We start from the raw sequence: 16,686 nt of genomic DNA, 5'->3' as shown, positions 1-16,686 counted from the left end.
TAAAGCAGGTCTTTGTGTATCACTTTAGCGTTTATCTTTTATAATATGCAAACTACTCTTTAACCTTGAGTTATATCATTCAACCACCAATTCCATCCCAGTTTGGTTGAAACGAAATTTTAGTGTGGAATTTTATTATGCAATAATTAAGTATTAAAAAAGAGCCAATTGTTAATCCAATTATACAATGCGTAATCAATCATTCAACATATAATTAGAAAAACAGTGAGGCAAAAATGACGCACTCCACGGATGAGAACTATAATCGTCTTCCTTAGTCAGTTTGTAATCTGTTTATAGTATGGAGTATGCACGAATAACCTCCACAATCGGTGCCCTGCACAACGGACATTTCCCTCCTCCACGAATCAACTCATTCGCACATTTTGAACATGTACACATGTGCCCACATCTGTACCAGTTATGTTATCAAAGGGTACGTTAGACACTTTACTCATGCTCGAGATTAAGTTTTCAAGGAACGAAGAGAATTAATTAATTACCTGTACAACAGAGAATCAATCTGGCTATCACAACAAACACAACATGTTCCTTTCCTCACTTGACACCATTTTGATCCATCTTCTGACGTTTCTGCAGCTATATCTGCATTTAACAAGTTTACATTATATCAGCGTTTTTTATTAACCGGAGGGCGGAATAGTAATTACATCCTTGGGTGTCTGCATGTATACCTTGTCCACCCCCTGATCGATTCAACGCAGCAGAAACTTCCTGTCTGACAGACCGTTGCAGCTCAAGTTGCATGTCCATGCAAGCCTCTAGCATCCTCTGCATGTGGCTCATGCCTTGTTGCAGTCTTGCCATATCTGCCCTCAAATCATTGATCACCTCCCACTCCTGTTCCATTCATGTTCACTCATTAAGATTCTTTTACATACAGGGTATTTGGTAGTAGCGGTATGCATGGTTCACTTCGGTTTTATGGTAAAACCGAAACCGAAATGTTCAGTTTTTTTTTAGCAACGGTTCGATTTTTGGAACAAAATTGCGTAAGATTCAAAAATAAAAATTATAATCCAAGATTTAAAATCCTTCTTAGATGTTAACATTTAATTTATTATATATATCCTTTTTAATGAATATTGTTCAGATGAACCTAACCTTTATGCTAAATTTTGCTATTTCTTGTAGGCAATGGAAATCGTTTCAAAGATAAATAAACATGTTAATGTTTTTAATATAAATACTTAATATTCAAGAATAAAATTAAGAATTCCTAAATCAATATAAAACAAACATTAAAAAAATGATTTTTTAGGTTATTCGGTTCCGTTCCGTTTTTTTTTTCGGTTTTCCTAAAATGCAAAACTGTAATCGTACCGTAAATTTCAGTTCGTTTCTTTTTTCGGTTTTTTGTGTGGTTCGGGTTTTTTTTTCGGTCCGGTTAAATCGGTTTTTTGGGTTTCGGTTCAGTTTTTTCGGTTTTCTGATCACCCCTATTGGCTAGTGTGTTTTGAATATCATTAATGATGATATGATATTAAATAACAAGAATCAAATGTAGTAAATAATGTTTAAAGTTGTAATAATATAATCAGATGTTTTAAGTGTGTGACAATTCTAGTAATAACTTACGAGTTCAGAACGATGCATGGTGTGACGCGACCAACTAGAATAAGGCAAATGATGCCAAATGGGTTGTGGCGGTGGTACTGGTGGTGATGGTAGAACCAAAGACGGTCTACCATCATGCTGATTTTCATCCGTCTGTTCATCCTGGCGGCGCTCTTGGTCCCCCTCTGGTGAAGCAGGGGTCGGTAAGTTGCGGTGTAGATCCCAATCAATGGGTGCGCGACCTTGTCTGCTGACATATGATTGGATCAACTGATCCAAACTCTCACGAAAACCGCTTCGAAGAAGATTGGAAACACTTCTCCTGCAATAAACAAAAAAAAAAGTTAGTCAATGCAAAAGTAACTGTGGGAAGTAGGGGTGCAAACGAGCCAAGCCGAGCCTGAGCTCGATCTCAGCTCGGTTCGAGCTTTGTTTACAAAGCTCGAGCTCGGCTAGTTGGTAGTTTCTCAAGCTCGAGCTTGGCTTGGGAGCGGCTCGTTTATTATCTATTAATTAATATATTAAATAAATAATAGACTCATTTAGGCTCGCGAGCTTGATAGGTGAAGCTCGGGCTCGTTTATTAAACAAGCTTATTTTTAGGTTCAAGCTCGGCTCGTAAAAAAGTTTAAATAAGCTCGGCTTGGCTCGTTTACTAGACAACTTAAAATAGGGGTAAATGTTATTACATATTAATAAACCCAATATTACACTAAGGCTTGATAACGGCTCGATGAGCCTGACGAGCTAAACATGCCAGGCTCGAGCTCGATTAATAAACGAGCTTTATTTTAGGCTCAAGTTCGGCTCGGGCTCGATAAGGCTCGGCTCGTTTCCAGCTTCTCGAGTCGATCGCTTGACTAGTTTGCACCCCTAGTGGAAATTAGTGTTGTGTGTTTGGGAGTGGTTCTTTTTGAAGTTGTAATAATCAAAAACACAAATCACTACCTGCTTAAAAGTTCTCGGAGTTCCATGCTGTACACGTTATCATCATCAGGTGGGTGAAACCTATTAACTCTTCTAATGGGAACAGAATGCGGCATTCTTGGCGGGTCAGAAGGCCCATCGGGCCAGTTTTCGACGGCTTCCCGTGAGCCATCTTCGTGCCAAACCTCATCGGTTCCATGCAGATGAGCACCATCACCGCCCGTTTCTAATGTTTCTTGGGGCCAATCATTACCTGAATTTTCCTGCCAGTTTCTTCCAACATCTTCTGAATTCCCATCTCTCCATTCATTAAACTCGTTATAACTGCTGCTTTCCTGCTGCCATTCTCCTCTATCATCTTCTTCGATGTTTTCTTGTTGATCTGTGTTTTGAACATCTGTAACGGTTTCTAAGCTTCCTGTGTGATCTGTTACCTGATGAATGTCGGTTTCTTGGTCCCACAATTGTGACTGATCTTGGTTTTCATATTCGGCTTCCTGTGAATTGTTTGTGTAAGCCTCTCGCTTGTAACATCAGTTAATATTATATTATTGTTAAATTGGTAGATAAAAATGTCTGCTTACTTGACCATGAATGCTGTGTTCTGATCTGGACCGGAACCCTTCCCTGGTTTAAAAAGAGCCACATCATCAAACAGCAGTAGAAAGAAAACCATATACACATAACCAGAACAAGTTCACAACTTCGACCCGTTTATGGGTAAATGAGCCAGTTTCGAGTTACACTTTATTTGGGTCACATGGGTCAATCTTACAAATCAAACACGATGGAGATCACGCATATGGTACTCAAAACGTATGAGATTATTTCAAACTTAAGACTATCAATGTAATAATATAGCTTTTAACCATATTTAACAATCAACACATTATTATTGTGTATAAAAACGCACCATAAGGAAAAGTGTTTTGGTGGGTTGGTCTGATCCGACCAAGACAAGACCCGTATAAAAACTACCAGTTTTGACACGTTACTTGTTAGACTAGGAGTCTTATAGTTATTATTAATGTCAGTCCAAGAGTCTTATATTTCTTATTCTATAGGGGTCCAAATTGTAACTTCTAGCCCTATATAATGGGCACTTTTGTAACCTCTTTTCGTCAATAACACAATACACAACAATTACAGAACCTTACGGTTCATTGTTACTCAACTTGCCCATTCTGACACCTCTATGGTTAACGTTCTATTTGTAATGCTTTAGTGCCATAAACGTGAAACAAATTAACAGAATCTTTAATGCAGAAAACGAAGATATCAAATATAAAAAATGCTTTAAATAAAGCATACCTCAAACCAGAGACAGTGTGACGTTGTCTCAACTGAACCAACTCACTTGCTGCAACTGAAGAAGGTCTTTCTTCCTCTACAGGCCTTTCATTTCTTAAGAATCTGCCTCTCAATAATGACTGAAAAATTAACAAAAATCATGTATAGTCCTATAACTGATAATTAGGCAAAGATACAGAACAACAAAAAAAAACTTAATAATGTGAAAATCATATGCAAACATGGTTATATACAGGCTATTAGAAAAGACTAAAAAGAAAATAACCTGAATACGGTTGCGATGTGCAAAATCAGAAACCGCGCGATACTCAGTCAAACCCTGAAGCTCCCTTTGTCGTTCCCTTTCAACCCTCATAAGTAGGTCAATTAGAGCTTGTCTACCACGCAGCCTAAGCATATCCCTTCTAATATGCTCTGGTTGACCTTCACGGTTTTGTTCACGACCACCACGCGTGCCCCTCTGCTGACTTGTCATTTGCACCCACTCCCTCACAATTCTCACTCTTTCCCGTTCAGTTTCCCCAAGCCATTCTGCTCTTGGACTATTATTCCTCTGTGCAACAGCGGGTGTCGGTTCAGTAGCACTCGTCTCCCTCCACCCCTGAACGATGTGTCTAACCCTCTCCCTCTCAACCTCACCTATATCGGGAGTTTGCTCACGGCTCGACCGACCATTGTCTTGATCTTGACCCTCACTTTGTGGCTCCATTCGATCATGAGACCAAGTTCCATAGTCGTTTTCACTCCCGGTTACATCTCCCAAACTACTTTGACGTTCACTCCCTCTACCTTCCGTCGTACTTGAAACATTCGTATTCGACCCCGCACTTCTTTGCTGCCTGAGCCTTACCCTCACCCTTTCACGCGCCCGATTCAACACGTGCTCATCTTCCAACTCTCTCCACATCTGCAAAATCGAAGACGCACGGGTACTCGGTCTCTCAACATTCCCCTGTCGACTCGAAGTCGGAGAAGGCGACTGCGACTCCCGCAAAAAAGACGAATCCAGCATCGAAACAGTATGCAAACCCGCAAGCGCCATTAACTCAGACTCACGGTTTCTCCTCTCAATCGTCGTAATCATTTCCTGCGCCTGCCTAGCAGCCCACCTACTCAAAATCCTAGAGTGACGTCTTCTGGCAATCGAAGATTCCGCCAGATCATCCTCTTCAAGATCAGACCTCCTCCTCCTCCTCATAAGCTGATCACCACCTTCACTTTCCTCATCATCCTCCGTGTTTCGTGGAGAACTACATGATGCAAATGACATACAATCATCCAATTGCCCCCTCATTAATTCCTCAAACCCTCTTTCGAACTCCGAACCACCTCTCTCGAAATCCAAACAGGTATCAGTAGTGCTCTCAGGCTTCTGTGGAAGTTGCTGTTGCTGTTGAACATCTGTCATCTTAACTCTACCCCCAAACACCCGGTGAATTTACCACCAAACAGACCTAGACACAAAATTGACCATTCCCCTAAGCAAAAAACCAAACAAACCTAACCCTAAATTGAAACAAAAGACTCGTTTAATTTAGGGAAAACAGTGCCGTAAGATAAAATCAACAGCAACACCTGATCAAAATCGAATTTTGTATCATTACAGATACAATTCAACAAGAATATCAAACAAATGGAACCGTGATCCATCACAATCACAGCCAATGGAGAAAACGTACCTCTGAAGCAGTAAAACCCTAAGAAATCGATTGCCGGAGAAGAAAAAGAAAGAAGAAAGAAGAATGAAAATGTGTGAGTGAAATTGGAAGAAATAGAGAATTAGGGTTGAAAAAGGATTGAATATATGGGAGAATGATGATTGTTTGTATTGTATGTATGCCAGAGGAGAATTGAATTGAATTGAATGAAATATCTAAGAAGAAGGATGAAGCTTTAAAAGGGGGAAGGGTTCTCCTTAAATTGTGTTTCCCTTTTTTTCTGCCGATTTCCTCGCTTTTTTTTTCTTTCTTTTTTCTTTACACAAACAATTTACATTTTGTTTACGGTTATTTTTATTTTTCTTCAAAGGATATATGATGAACTTGGTCAACTTAAGTTTGCTTGGGCAAATTGCCTTTTAGACCCCCTCGGGGCGTTATTTGGTCATTTTATTTATTTATAGCGCCCTGTACATTACGACGGGTGGTGCTATGAGGGATTTTTGGGGGAGGCGGCCGAGGCGCCATGCATATAGCGGCGTGATGGAGGTTGTTTTCAAAAAAATTGACCAATCACAAAAAATCAAAGGTTTTTACAATTAATTAATAAAAACGAAAATTAATAATTAGGTAATGATGGGTAGGGGTTTTATGACTAAGGGCTCTAGTGATATAACACCCCTGTGTGACGTCGCATGACACGTATCGCATAACGCTCCACAAGGGGCTTTGTGACTACGGATGACCTTAACCTACTTATATCATTATTGGGTTGTGTGTTGGGGTTTATTTCAATATAAGTTATTGGGTGTGTGTTGGGATTTATTTCAATATAAGTTATTTTTGTGTGGTTACAGTATGATATAGTCATTACGGGTGGTGTGTGTCTTTTTTCTTGGGGGTCGGGTTGGACGCTTGTGTGATTTACAGGTGCATGTGAGTTCATTCATAGTTGAAGGGCAAGTAGATGGTCCCATCCTCGGTAAAGTATATGAGGTGTTAAAATATGTTAATAATCGTAATACGGGAAACAATTGTGAATATAATAACATCTATATCATTATCTTTGTGTAGTTTATTAAATCAATAGATTTATAAGAAGTATTTTCTTTATACAACCCGTGTAGCACATGAGTACTTAAACTAGTATGTTTATAATTATTTGTTTGGTATTTGGAGTGACTTTGTACTCTTGTAGTACTTGGAAAATATTGAAGAACATTTTTTTACTTTAGTTATTGTGGGCTGCTTATGAGCTACGTTCGAGTTGACTTAAGGTCAAATTCGAGCTTGAAAATATACGAGCAAACTTGGCTCGGTTTGAAATCCTTTTTTGAGTTGAAAATATGATATCGAACTTGGCTCATTTAAAACTCGAGCTCGATTATGGCTTGACAAGCCAAGTCGTTTCTATACAAAACAGAATCAAATGCGAGAATCTCATAAATGAATATCTAGGGCCAATTCGATTTGCAATTATCTACCATGAGAGATTCCTTGATAGACGAGCATTCAAGAACCGTCATGATTCTCAGTAAACACTTATTATGATTATTATCACTTTAAACAATACACAAAATTGTTTTTTAACTTATACTTGTTGAATAAACATTTTAATCTATTATATTTGTAGAATATCATGACAAGTATATTTTGATTTATGTAAAAATGTATGTTGAAAGTTGATCAAACTAAAACAGGTGAGATTAGATGCTTGATAAGGGGTTGAACATGAGATTAGACAAGATTAGATAGGGTAGTTATGTGACAAAATGTTTGGTGTGAGGTAAATACGACATCCAAATAATTATACCCGTTCAATCAATGGATGGTAAAGTGGTCGGTTGCGATTACGAAAACAATGCTCTTCATCCCACACATAACTGAAAGTGTACATGAGATAAAAAGACGTTTAGATCAAAATTAGTACTTGAGCTAACTGTTAAGTAGTTGAAGTTGGTCAATAATCAATTATATAAGCTTTGATAAATCCTTAAATTTAAAAAAAAATCTATATTGTTATACAAGATGATATGTACACACATGACAAATGTTTTTACTGTATGCACATCGACTTATATCATATATAAGTCTATATACAACACTTACAAAATAATAACACATAATAAAAACATGACTATGAATAAGGCCAATAGCTCGTATTATATAAATAAAACATGTGAGAAAAATATATATAATAATACCATGTGAAAGTTTATATATAATTCAACAACTTTTTAAATTAGTAACAAAAAATAAGATAATCTTGCAGGTTATTCTTATCATAGGATTTAATTTTTAACTTTATTTTGGCACCAATAAGTGGACCACCTTTTGAAGATTAGGGTGTTAAAAACATCAGGATTCGAAATATTCGAAAATTCATATCCAAAATATCCGAAATTTTGGGTATCCGAAAACCGGATAATTCGAATATTTGGATTCGGATGTGATTTCAAAATTTTCGGATAATCCGATTATCCGATATCCAAGAACTATTTTTTTAAAATATATATATAGTATATGGGCACTGTATTTAGTTTGAAATATAATAAAAAATATTAAATAATTGGATTCGGGTGTGGATTATAAATGTTTTTTTTTTCAATATTAAAAATTTGAAAAATCGAATATAGCTTTAGTTTTAATCCATGGATTATAGACTCGGATATTAATATTCACTATCTGAAATTTTTGAATATCTTAAAACCGGATAATGTGATATTGAACACCCCAGTAATCTTAATAGTTTTAGTTTTAACCCCTAAAATAGTAATCTTAATAACTAACGGCCAAATTAGTTTTAGTTTTAACCCCTAAAATAATAACTAAAATTGTTGAAAAACAAATAAATAAAAAAATATTATTAAATTGGTATGAAGAAACGGGCAAGAGTGAAAATGGGAGTGTTGTCTGAGATTCACGCATATGGTTAACTAATGTAACGGCGGTGTGGTACCGGTGCCATGAGTTGGGGTGGCCTAATCAATCATGTTGATGATATGTACATTTCATCATCCTCTGTACTCTTAGATACATCACTTTTCTTTGGGGGAAAACCATCAAGCACGTGGTGTGCAATCAAATGGCAATTTTCAATTTTTTTTTTGTTTTGTTTTGCAATTCTCCCCCTTCTAATATTCTTAAACCCGGGGCACTTCACAGGTAAGCCTTTGCGGCTTTGAACCTGGGCCAGCACACCGCCGCCATCTTTGTGGGTAGGTTGGATGGGTATGACTGGCTAGCTTGGGTACCCGCTCCACATTTTCTTGTATTCGAAATTGCAATCCAACAACAACAACAGTCAAAGGGCATATTAAAAAAAAGAAGTTATTTAATACACTATATATATTGTCGTTTTTTATTTATTTTCCGGTTTTTATATTAAATTCAGCTATGTGTTTTTTTATTTTAATAAAGTTTTTTTTATTAACATTTGACTTTTTTTAAATAAAAAAAATTTACAGCATGACTAGGACAGTAGGCGCCATTAGTATTTACTAGCTAAAGGGTACCCTGAGACAAACATGACGTGAAGGACGATGGTTGGTCAAGGCTAGGATACTTACTCTTAAGTGTCCCTTCCCCCCTAAACCAAAGGAAGTGGATCTACATTATTTGTGAACAAAATCACATTTAAAAAATAATAATAAAAATTAGTATCAATTAGATACAACCTTTTGGTTTTGGGAAGAAAGATGATATGTACCAAAAGAATGCGATAAATCTGATTTCTTTCACTTATCGAGATCACAATAGTATAAACCTAAAAATTATAATTATTGATACATGCTAACTAAGAACTTTATTATAGGGAAAAGATAAAAAAAAGTTACATAGTTAAGTGTTTTTATGTATGAGATAAATATACATGGCCAACTAATTCACAAGATCTTAATTTACTACAATTGAGAGAGTACTCCAAAAGGAGAGTAGAAAGGTCACACAAGGGTTGTTGTTTTTATCTTTTCTACACTAACAATTCTATATCACTAACCACATTGATGGTTTTAACATAATCAATTTGGCCTTAGTTCCGAGTATGCACAAACAATAATAAGATCCTTTTTACACTATGTATTATTTTTTGACGTTCATGTTTTACATGTAGCTCGCCCATGATGTTAGTTTAAACAACCAGCCTACACTACAACGACATGTATATCTTGATATTCTAAAGCAATCATAGTGTCTCATTTGCTTTAGTTCTTCAAAACAAAGTCTTGCCGTATTAAGCTTTCCATATAATAAAATGTCATGCTAATTTTGGTTAAACATAAAACTAACTTGTCTTACAGTTCGTGCTTTCCTTGTAACTTAATTAAACTAGGGTTATGATTTTGCTCTTATCCCGCATAAGTATTTTTGTGAGTCTATGGAATGACATAAGGTATGATAAACTTTGGAAACAAGAAAAATATCTAGACCGTATTTGACGGACTATTCCACTGTTATATATATCTATTAATTCATAACACCCCATAGAAAAATCTCTAGACCGTATTTGATGGACTATTCAAGTATTATATATATCTATTAATAATTCATAACATCCCAATAAACAGTTGTCAGACTTTTTTTTAACCTTATTTCCGATGTTATAAAGCTCAGTTTGAGTGTTCATTTTCGTATAACTAATTAAACAATTATTATGGTACAATCTAATTTTCAGTACATTATCTTTTCCTCTTTTAAGTCTTAAAATATTATGTTATATAGAACTATGAAAACATGATTGAAAGATGCTTACTCCTATTTACATTTCGTTTTCGTTCGAGTAGCATGAAAAATAGTATATATTTAGTTTTTCTACAAATTTGTATTCAAAATAGAGTACTTTTGGAGTCATAAGCTATAGCGAGTGTCAATATCATACCAAAGAATATCGATCTACCAGTGTCGATATTATCGGAACCGGTACCGATTTTTGTCTTTACGGTTTTCAACCGATTAAAAAGACGTGTATGTATCATTTTGGGCATGTGACGACCTTTTATTTTGAGTTTTCTCTTTCAGTTACTATACCGAGTGTTGGTACTATAACAAACCAAGTAACTACCGATTGAATTCCCACCTCGTAGCGTAGGGCAAATGTATTATATTATTACACACAGTTGACTCATAGCAACCTTGTTTTCGAATAAAGAGGGTATCCATCTCAAAATGGTTGATTTGTTGATGTTGTAGCCATGGGCGGTGATGAGGGTGTGCGGGGAGGACCACCGCACAGGACCCGTGATTTTAAGAGGCACTTGTTTTTTTATAAAAAAATCCGATATATATGTTATTTTTTTAAATAGTATACCTATCCCAACTGGAAGATAGACCCATTTACAGTCGTAGTTCTTGTCACCATAACTATCAGTGTCTCTTGTCGCTGCTATAGTCGTAGATCCGTCGACACCTTTTGCTGCCACGTAATTTCTTACATTTTACGTTTGTCGTGCCGTCATGCATCTTGTCGCCGCTGCTTTGGCTTAATATCCGACATCGCAGTTTGTCGCCACAAAGTTTTTTTTTATTGTTTAAGTGTTTAGAAGTTTTTTTCTTCTTTTACAAAATTGTATGTTCTTTTTATATCTTCATTGTTATTCGCTCTAGTATGAGCATTCAATTTCTTCTCGCTCTGATACGGTGGAGTATCAGAGAGAATATATATTAGTTCGGGTTATTGTTATATCGTAATAATAGTTAAAAGATATAATTTAATTAGGTTTCCTTTGTAATTTTTCTCAATATACTCCTATAAATAATTAATCAATAATATATTATGAGGTTCTCACTTTTCATTATGCTATAGATACAACATGACATATGAGGTTATTTTGGTGTAACTATAAATCACGTCCCCTAAATTTACTAGTCCCTATATTTCGATTTTGATTGTGATATGATGAGACATAGATAGCCAGAATATCAAATATGATACAAGTTAGCACGACATGATATGATTTGAGGGTTTTATAATTTTGTTAACATAACATGAAGATAAAAAAGGCACGATAAGACTAAACGATAGTAGACAAGAGATCAAATACGGTGATCAGTAAAATAATACTCTATATATTAGGTTTAAGTTCTTATAAAAAGAACACTTTTCGTGAAAAGTGTGAGAATGCATGAAAATTAATATGCAGGCATCATGTTTTGAACTTAGCCATGATGTTTTGGCAAAAAAAAAAAAAAAAAAAAAAAACCTCAAAACATAACAATTTAAGATACAATGCAATGAATTCTATGCTTAAAACTTAAAACACCATGCCAAGAACGTTAAGTAGCTAGTCTGTTGTAAATGTTAAGCAGTGTGTTTTAGTTGTGTTTTAAATTTCATGCCTTATAATACATTGCATTATGTTTTAATTTGTTATGTTTTTGTGTTTTTCTTGCCAAAACAACTCAAAACATTATACCTAAGTCCAAAACATGTTGTCTACATGTCAATTCATATGTCTCCTCATACTTCTCACGAAAAATGTCCTTTTTACATGAATCTCACCCTATATATATAGCATCATTAATATATACGATAATATTATTTAGACCTTGTAAATTTATATTGAAAATAGTTATAAAAAAAGAAGGTAGGGGACACCCCCGGCAGAAAATAGCATGGCTACCTAACATCACGTACGTAGCCCATGCAAAAATACCTACTCTTTTCCAATCATTTTTTCCTCTTGTTTTATACCTTCTTAACCTTTTCCTCTCCTCCATTTACACCAATCCTATTTTTCTCATTCTTATCATGTCTAGTTGGCATTGCTCTATACATATCTATAACAATCCATGTTTTCACGTGTTTACATTCATACCAATCAAAATTCATCCGGACGAGTCAAGATTGGTTCGGCAATCTAGATCGATTATTGTAAGTTATAGATGATAAGATCGGCTTTAACCAGCTAATTCTGAGGGTGTCAATCATGTACTTGTGTCGGTTTGGATGGTTCAATCATTGAAACCATACACAAACAATATATTATTTGTGTTAAACATCAATTATAACTTGTACACACTTGATTAAACCAGTGTACCCAAACGTCACATGATTTACCTGTTTATCTAAACAAGGCATACATGTTTACGAATTTACGGGTTGTAATCAAGTTGTAAAAGTGTTAACTAAACGGGCTAGTAGGTTGTAAAAAAGTAAATGGTTCCTAAACAACTTGGCTGATTGACTTGTGTAATCAAACAAGTTAAACAAGTCAAACATAACACGACCCCTTTATTAAACATATTAAATGTGACAACAAAATATCTGATTATTTTTACATTATGTTCGTATCATGTAGCATATTGTCACCCTAGTTAATTCTTATTGATCGATTTAGATCTAAAACCGGTTATTAAGAAGCTTGTATAATTCTTATTGATCGATCTAGATCTAAAACCGGTTATTAAGAAGCTTGTATGGTTGAAAAGGTATATATAATGGAGTAAAGTTCTTATTTTCACTTAAAAAATGAAACATTTTACTTTGGCTTGACGGTTATAACTAAAGTATATTTTATATAACTTTTTATATGGTTCAACATTTTAATTGTATTATATCTTTTACCGGAACCTTCTTTTCAAATCATATGTTATATATTTTTTATATCACTACTAGAAAACTAATATTATTTCTATCAAATTTTATACGAACGAAAATGTCGACGAACAAGAAATGATCTTAGTTTTGTAACAAAAAAGCCATGAATTGGTATGTGTAGGAAAAGTGTCAGAAATTTCGCACGGATTTCCGAAGGAATTTGTTTTCATTTTAACCATTAGTCGGAAATTCGTAGGAATCAGTATACGTAGGAAAAGTGCAGGAAATTTCCGACGAAATCCATTTTCATTTTAACCATTAGTAGGAAATGCGTAGGAATCCAATTTATCATAATATATATATATATATATATATATATATATATATATAAAACTAATGATATTACAATATAAAGTTTTATTATTTATAAAAAATATATGTTATTTTTACATTAATTTATTAATATTCGTAGGAAATGTGTCGGAAATTCCGACAAATTACTAATTGAATGGATAATTTTTTTTGTTGTAATACATACATACATTATTTTTAAAAACAAATTTATATAATAAAAATAATTATAATTTAAACACAAAATTTTATAAAATAAATATTACGTGTGAAATGTGTGGGAAAGTTGAGAAAATTAATTCCGTTGGAAATAAGTAAGAGAATTCCAACGAAACATTTGTGTGGGAAATGAGTAAGAAAATTTGTAGGAAATGCGTTAGAAAAGAATTACCCACGAGTAGAATTCCTACTACTCATTTTCGTGAGAAATCCGTGGGTAACTGCTGTTACCCATGGATTTCCGACGAAAATTGACGTAGAAATAGTAGAAGTTTTCTAGTAGTATATGTATATCATCTATTTTCTATAGGGACTGATCAATTGCATACACATTTCAAATACCAATTCTACCTTAATTACTTAAACTTAGCAAGAAACAATGATGTAATAAAAGTTACTTTTAACTTTATAACTGCTCTATCATTAATGATGATGATTAACTCTGAATAAGTTGATTTACAAACCCCTAAGCATACTATTTGTTATAAAGTTTTTATCCATCCTCTTAATTTGGCTTTTTCACTACAATTATCACATAACATGTGTTTGATGTGATCCAAATATTAACTGACTAAGAGTGCTAAAAACACGAACTACATCCTTAGATCGTCTGAAACAATTTCATTATTGTATGATATAGAAAGAACTAAACCACCTTTTTTCTATCAAAGTTGATCCATGTATAGTCTCCATGGTGGACCATCCCTAATTAGATCCAAAAGCTCAATGTCCAAAGTAAAGGAATGATTGATCTTGGTTTCTTGGAGATGGAGTTTTGCTAAAACCCTAGCAAGATTGTTGATGATAAGTGATGGAAGAGGGGGGACACATGTGCATATATGCATGGAGAGAAGGCTTAACATATCCATGTGCATGAAAATAAGGATTTGCTTCTCTTTATCCCAATGCTTTTGTCTTCATAGTAATGGACACCCCTCCCCCTAATTCACCAACCCCAATAGTCCATACTTGCATGGACCCTTATGTTATGACTTATTCTCATGCACAAATCATACATGATCATGTTTGCTTTTTATTTCTATATACTATTTCCCACATAGAATTTTTTTTTTTTTTTTTTTTTGCTCTAATAATCATGTGGCATGTAGCTTGGCCACTCAATATAATCTTAATTTAGGTTAAGCTTTCCTCTACTTAAATTCTCCCACTCTCTAAAAGGAGTTCTAATTAATGATTTGTTATCTTTTCTATTAAATAACTATTTGCATCCACTTTATTGGTATTCTTTTTGGATACTTTTTCTTATAAGCGGAACCCTTTTAGTTAAAAAAAATGATTTATAACACAATAAAAGAATAAGAAATGCCAAATACATGTGACGTTTTACGTTTATATGAATGACATAATTTTTTGAGTTATGTATAGTTCATATCAATAAAACTGAAAATAACTTAACCAAACTGATTAGCCAAACATATAGCCGGCTTAACCATTTTGAAGGCCCAAAGCGTAGTAAAAATCCGAGGCCCTTGTGACCCATTGTTTCTTCGATTTAAAACTAAAAAAAGTTTACAAACCGTCTTCATTTACCGGTCTTGAGACCGGATTCGTACTTAAAATTTCTATTTGACATTATAAACTAGCAAACTAATTTCAATCAGAAACTAGCAAAACAATTTTAATATAGAAAAAAAAAGTCTAGCAGAGCAATTTCAATCGCAAACTAGCAAAGTAATTTCAATTAGCAAATGCACCTTACTACATGAATATTGAATCGGTCAATCAGCGCCAAAACAGAAATAAAGAATTCAAGAAGTTTGTTGATTTGAACAGAGAAAGTGTACCTTAATTTGAATTTGGATGCCTTCTTCTTTAAAACAGAGAATTCTGATTATTTGATTCGAACAGGTTACAGATAATTTTGTAAATTATCCATATGAATAATCCATTTTTAAAAACTTTTTTGAAAGAATCCATCCGTTTACGGCAATGATGCTCATGATTTTGGAATTGACGCGGAAAATTATTTAAAATGCCAAATGTTGAATAGGGTGGTCGGGTAGCATAGGAACTGTCCGAATTTAATGCCCAACTTAATTTCAATGTTTTGGAGTTCCCATAGTCTATTGAGCATACTCTCTTTTCTGGAACAATTATTCTTCCAGCCGCAAACACCCAAGAACCCTGGATATTTTTTTTTTTAAAATGAAGGCCCTAATAAAATGGAGGCCCATAGCCCAAGCCTCAAAATACTTGGGCTTGGGCCGGCCCTGCTCTCTTAATGTAACATTATTTATAAGTTCACGGCTCACTAGATTTTTTTTAACCATTTAGTCCAATTGAGGGTCCATTAGTGTTTGTTTTATTATGTACATATGGCCCATTACCAATATGCGTATGGTATCTATATAATTTTGCAAGTTTCATATTCATGAGTTTATATTTTACAAGTTTTATATACATTGGATAATTAACTGAAACCGACCATAACCAATGGTTAACCGAACAACGGTTAACCTACCATCGGTTATGGTTAATATTTTTCAATTAATCGAACCCTTGGTTAACCAACCATCGGTTAACCAAACCCATGATTTACCGACTTTGCACACGCTATTCACTAATTAACAAATGTATTCAATGAGTATATGAGTTTGTGTGTTTTCTTATTTATTTTTATATCTTAAAAATGGATCTCGATACCGTTGGGAAAAACTCAAGATACGCAATTGTAAATTGAAGTGTAGGTGGAAGTAATCATAATAAAGAGAAATTTTTAAATACAGAATGTATCATATCTTTTCTATATCTTGGGGATAATAATGAAAACCTCAAGAACAAAAGAGAAGTCCAAATGCAATTAACCATAAACAAAAAAAACCAAAAACTATTTGGAGATGCGGGGTATCGATCCCCGTACCTCTCGCATGCTAAGCGAGCGCTCTACCATCTGAGCTACATCCCCATTTTGCTTATGACCTTCTCTGTTTATTTCAAGTATGGTCTGTCATATCGAACTAAACAACATATTACGTATGTATTAGTGTAGTAGTTGCTATAGAAGTGAGGATAATTCGTTTTGGTTCACCTTAATGTTTGATTAAACCGAAGAGTACTTTGGGTTTTGCCAACGGATACTATACCGGC

At 34.5% G+C, this 16,686-nt stretch overlaps 1 protein-coding gene and 1 non-coding gene across 4 annotated transcripts; both read right to left on the bottom strand.

Annotated features, from left to right (window-relative positions):
- Positions 1–106: 106 nt before the first annotated feature.
- LOC110904595 lies at positions 107–5,753 on the bottom strand. 3 transcript variants are annotated; one of them, XM_022150435.2, is made up of 9 exons: positions 5,496–5,753; positions 4,082–5,391; positions 3,817–3,935; positions 3,090–3,132; positions 2,527–3,002; positions 1,600–1,900; positions 696–861; positions 504–606; positions 107–412 (listed from the first exon to the last, which is right to left on the bottom strand). In XM_022150435.2, exons 2-9 carry the CDS (start codon positions 5,222–5,224, stop codon positions 295–297), a joined length of 2,469 nt encoding a protein of 822 aa, XP_022006127.1. In that variant the 5' UTR covers positions 5,225–5,391; positions 5,496–5,753; the 3' UTR covers positions 107–294. The 3 variants fall into 3 exon arrangements, with proteins under 3 accessions (XP_022006127.1, XP_022006128.1, XP_022006126.1); XM_022150436.2 differs by having other exon boundaries at positions 4,082–5,270; XM_022150434.2 differs by having other exon boundaries at positions 4,082–5,753.
- A 10,678-nt stretch (positions 5,754–16,431) lies between these two features.
- TRNAA-AGC lies at positions 16,432–16,504 on the bottom strand. The gene has a single exon. It is a non-coding gene; the product is annotated as a tRNA-Ala (tRNA).
- Between the last annotated feature and the right edge of the window lie 182 nt (positions 16,505–16,686).

Source organism: Helianthus annuus, chromosome 14 (genome assembly GCF_002127325.2).
Source record: "Helianthus annuus cultivar XRQ/B chromosome 14, HanXRQr2.0-SUNRISE, whole genome shotgun sequence".
Classification (NCBI taxonomy): domain Eukaryota; kingdom Viridiplantae; phylum Streptophyta; class Magnoliopsida; order Asterales; family Asteraceae; genus Helianthus; species Helianthus annuus.
This window is presented reverse-complemented; position numbering and strand designations above follow the sequence as displayed.

Bases quoted from the DNA above. Each gene is read 5' to 3' on its own strand.
- LOC110904595 (XM_022150434.2), bottom strand. From the start codon at position 5,224: ATGACAGATGTTCAACAGCAACAGCAACTTCCACAGAAGCCTGAGAGC. The intron at 3,133-3,816 runs GTATGCTTTATT...TTTTTAAACCAG, and splicing joins CACACTGTCTCTGGTTTGAG to GGAAGGGTTCCGGTCCAGAT. The intron at 3,003-3,089 runs GTAAGCAGACAT...AACAATTCACAG, and splicing joins AACACAGCATTCATGGTCAA to GAAGCCGAATATGAAAACCA.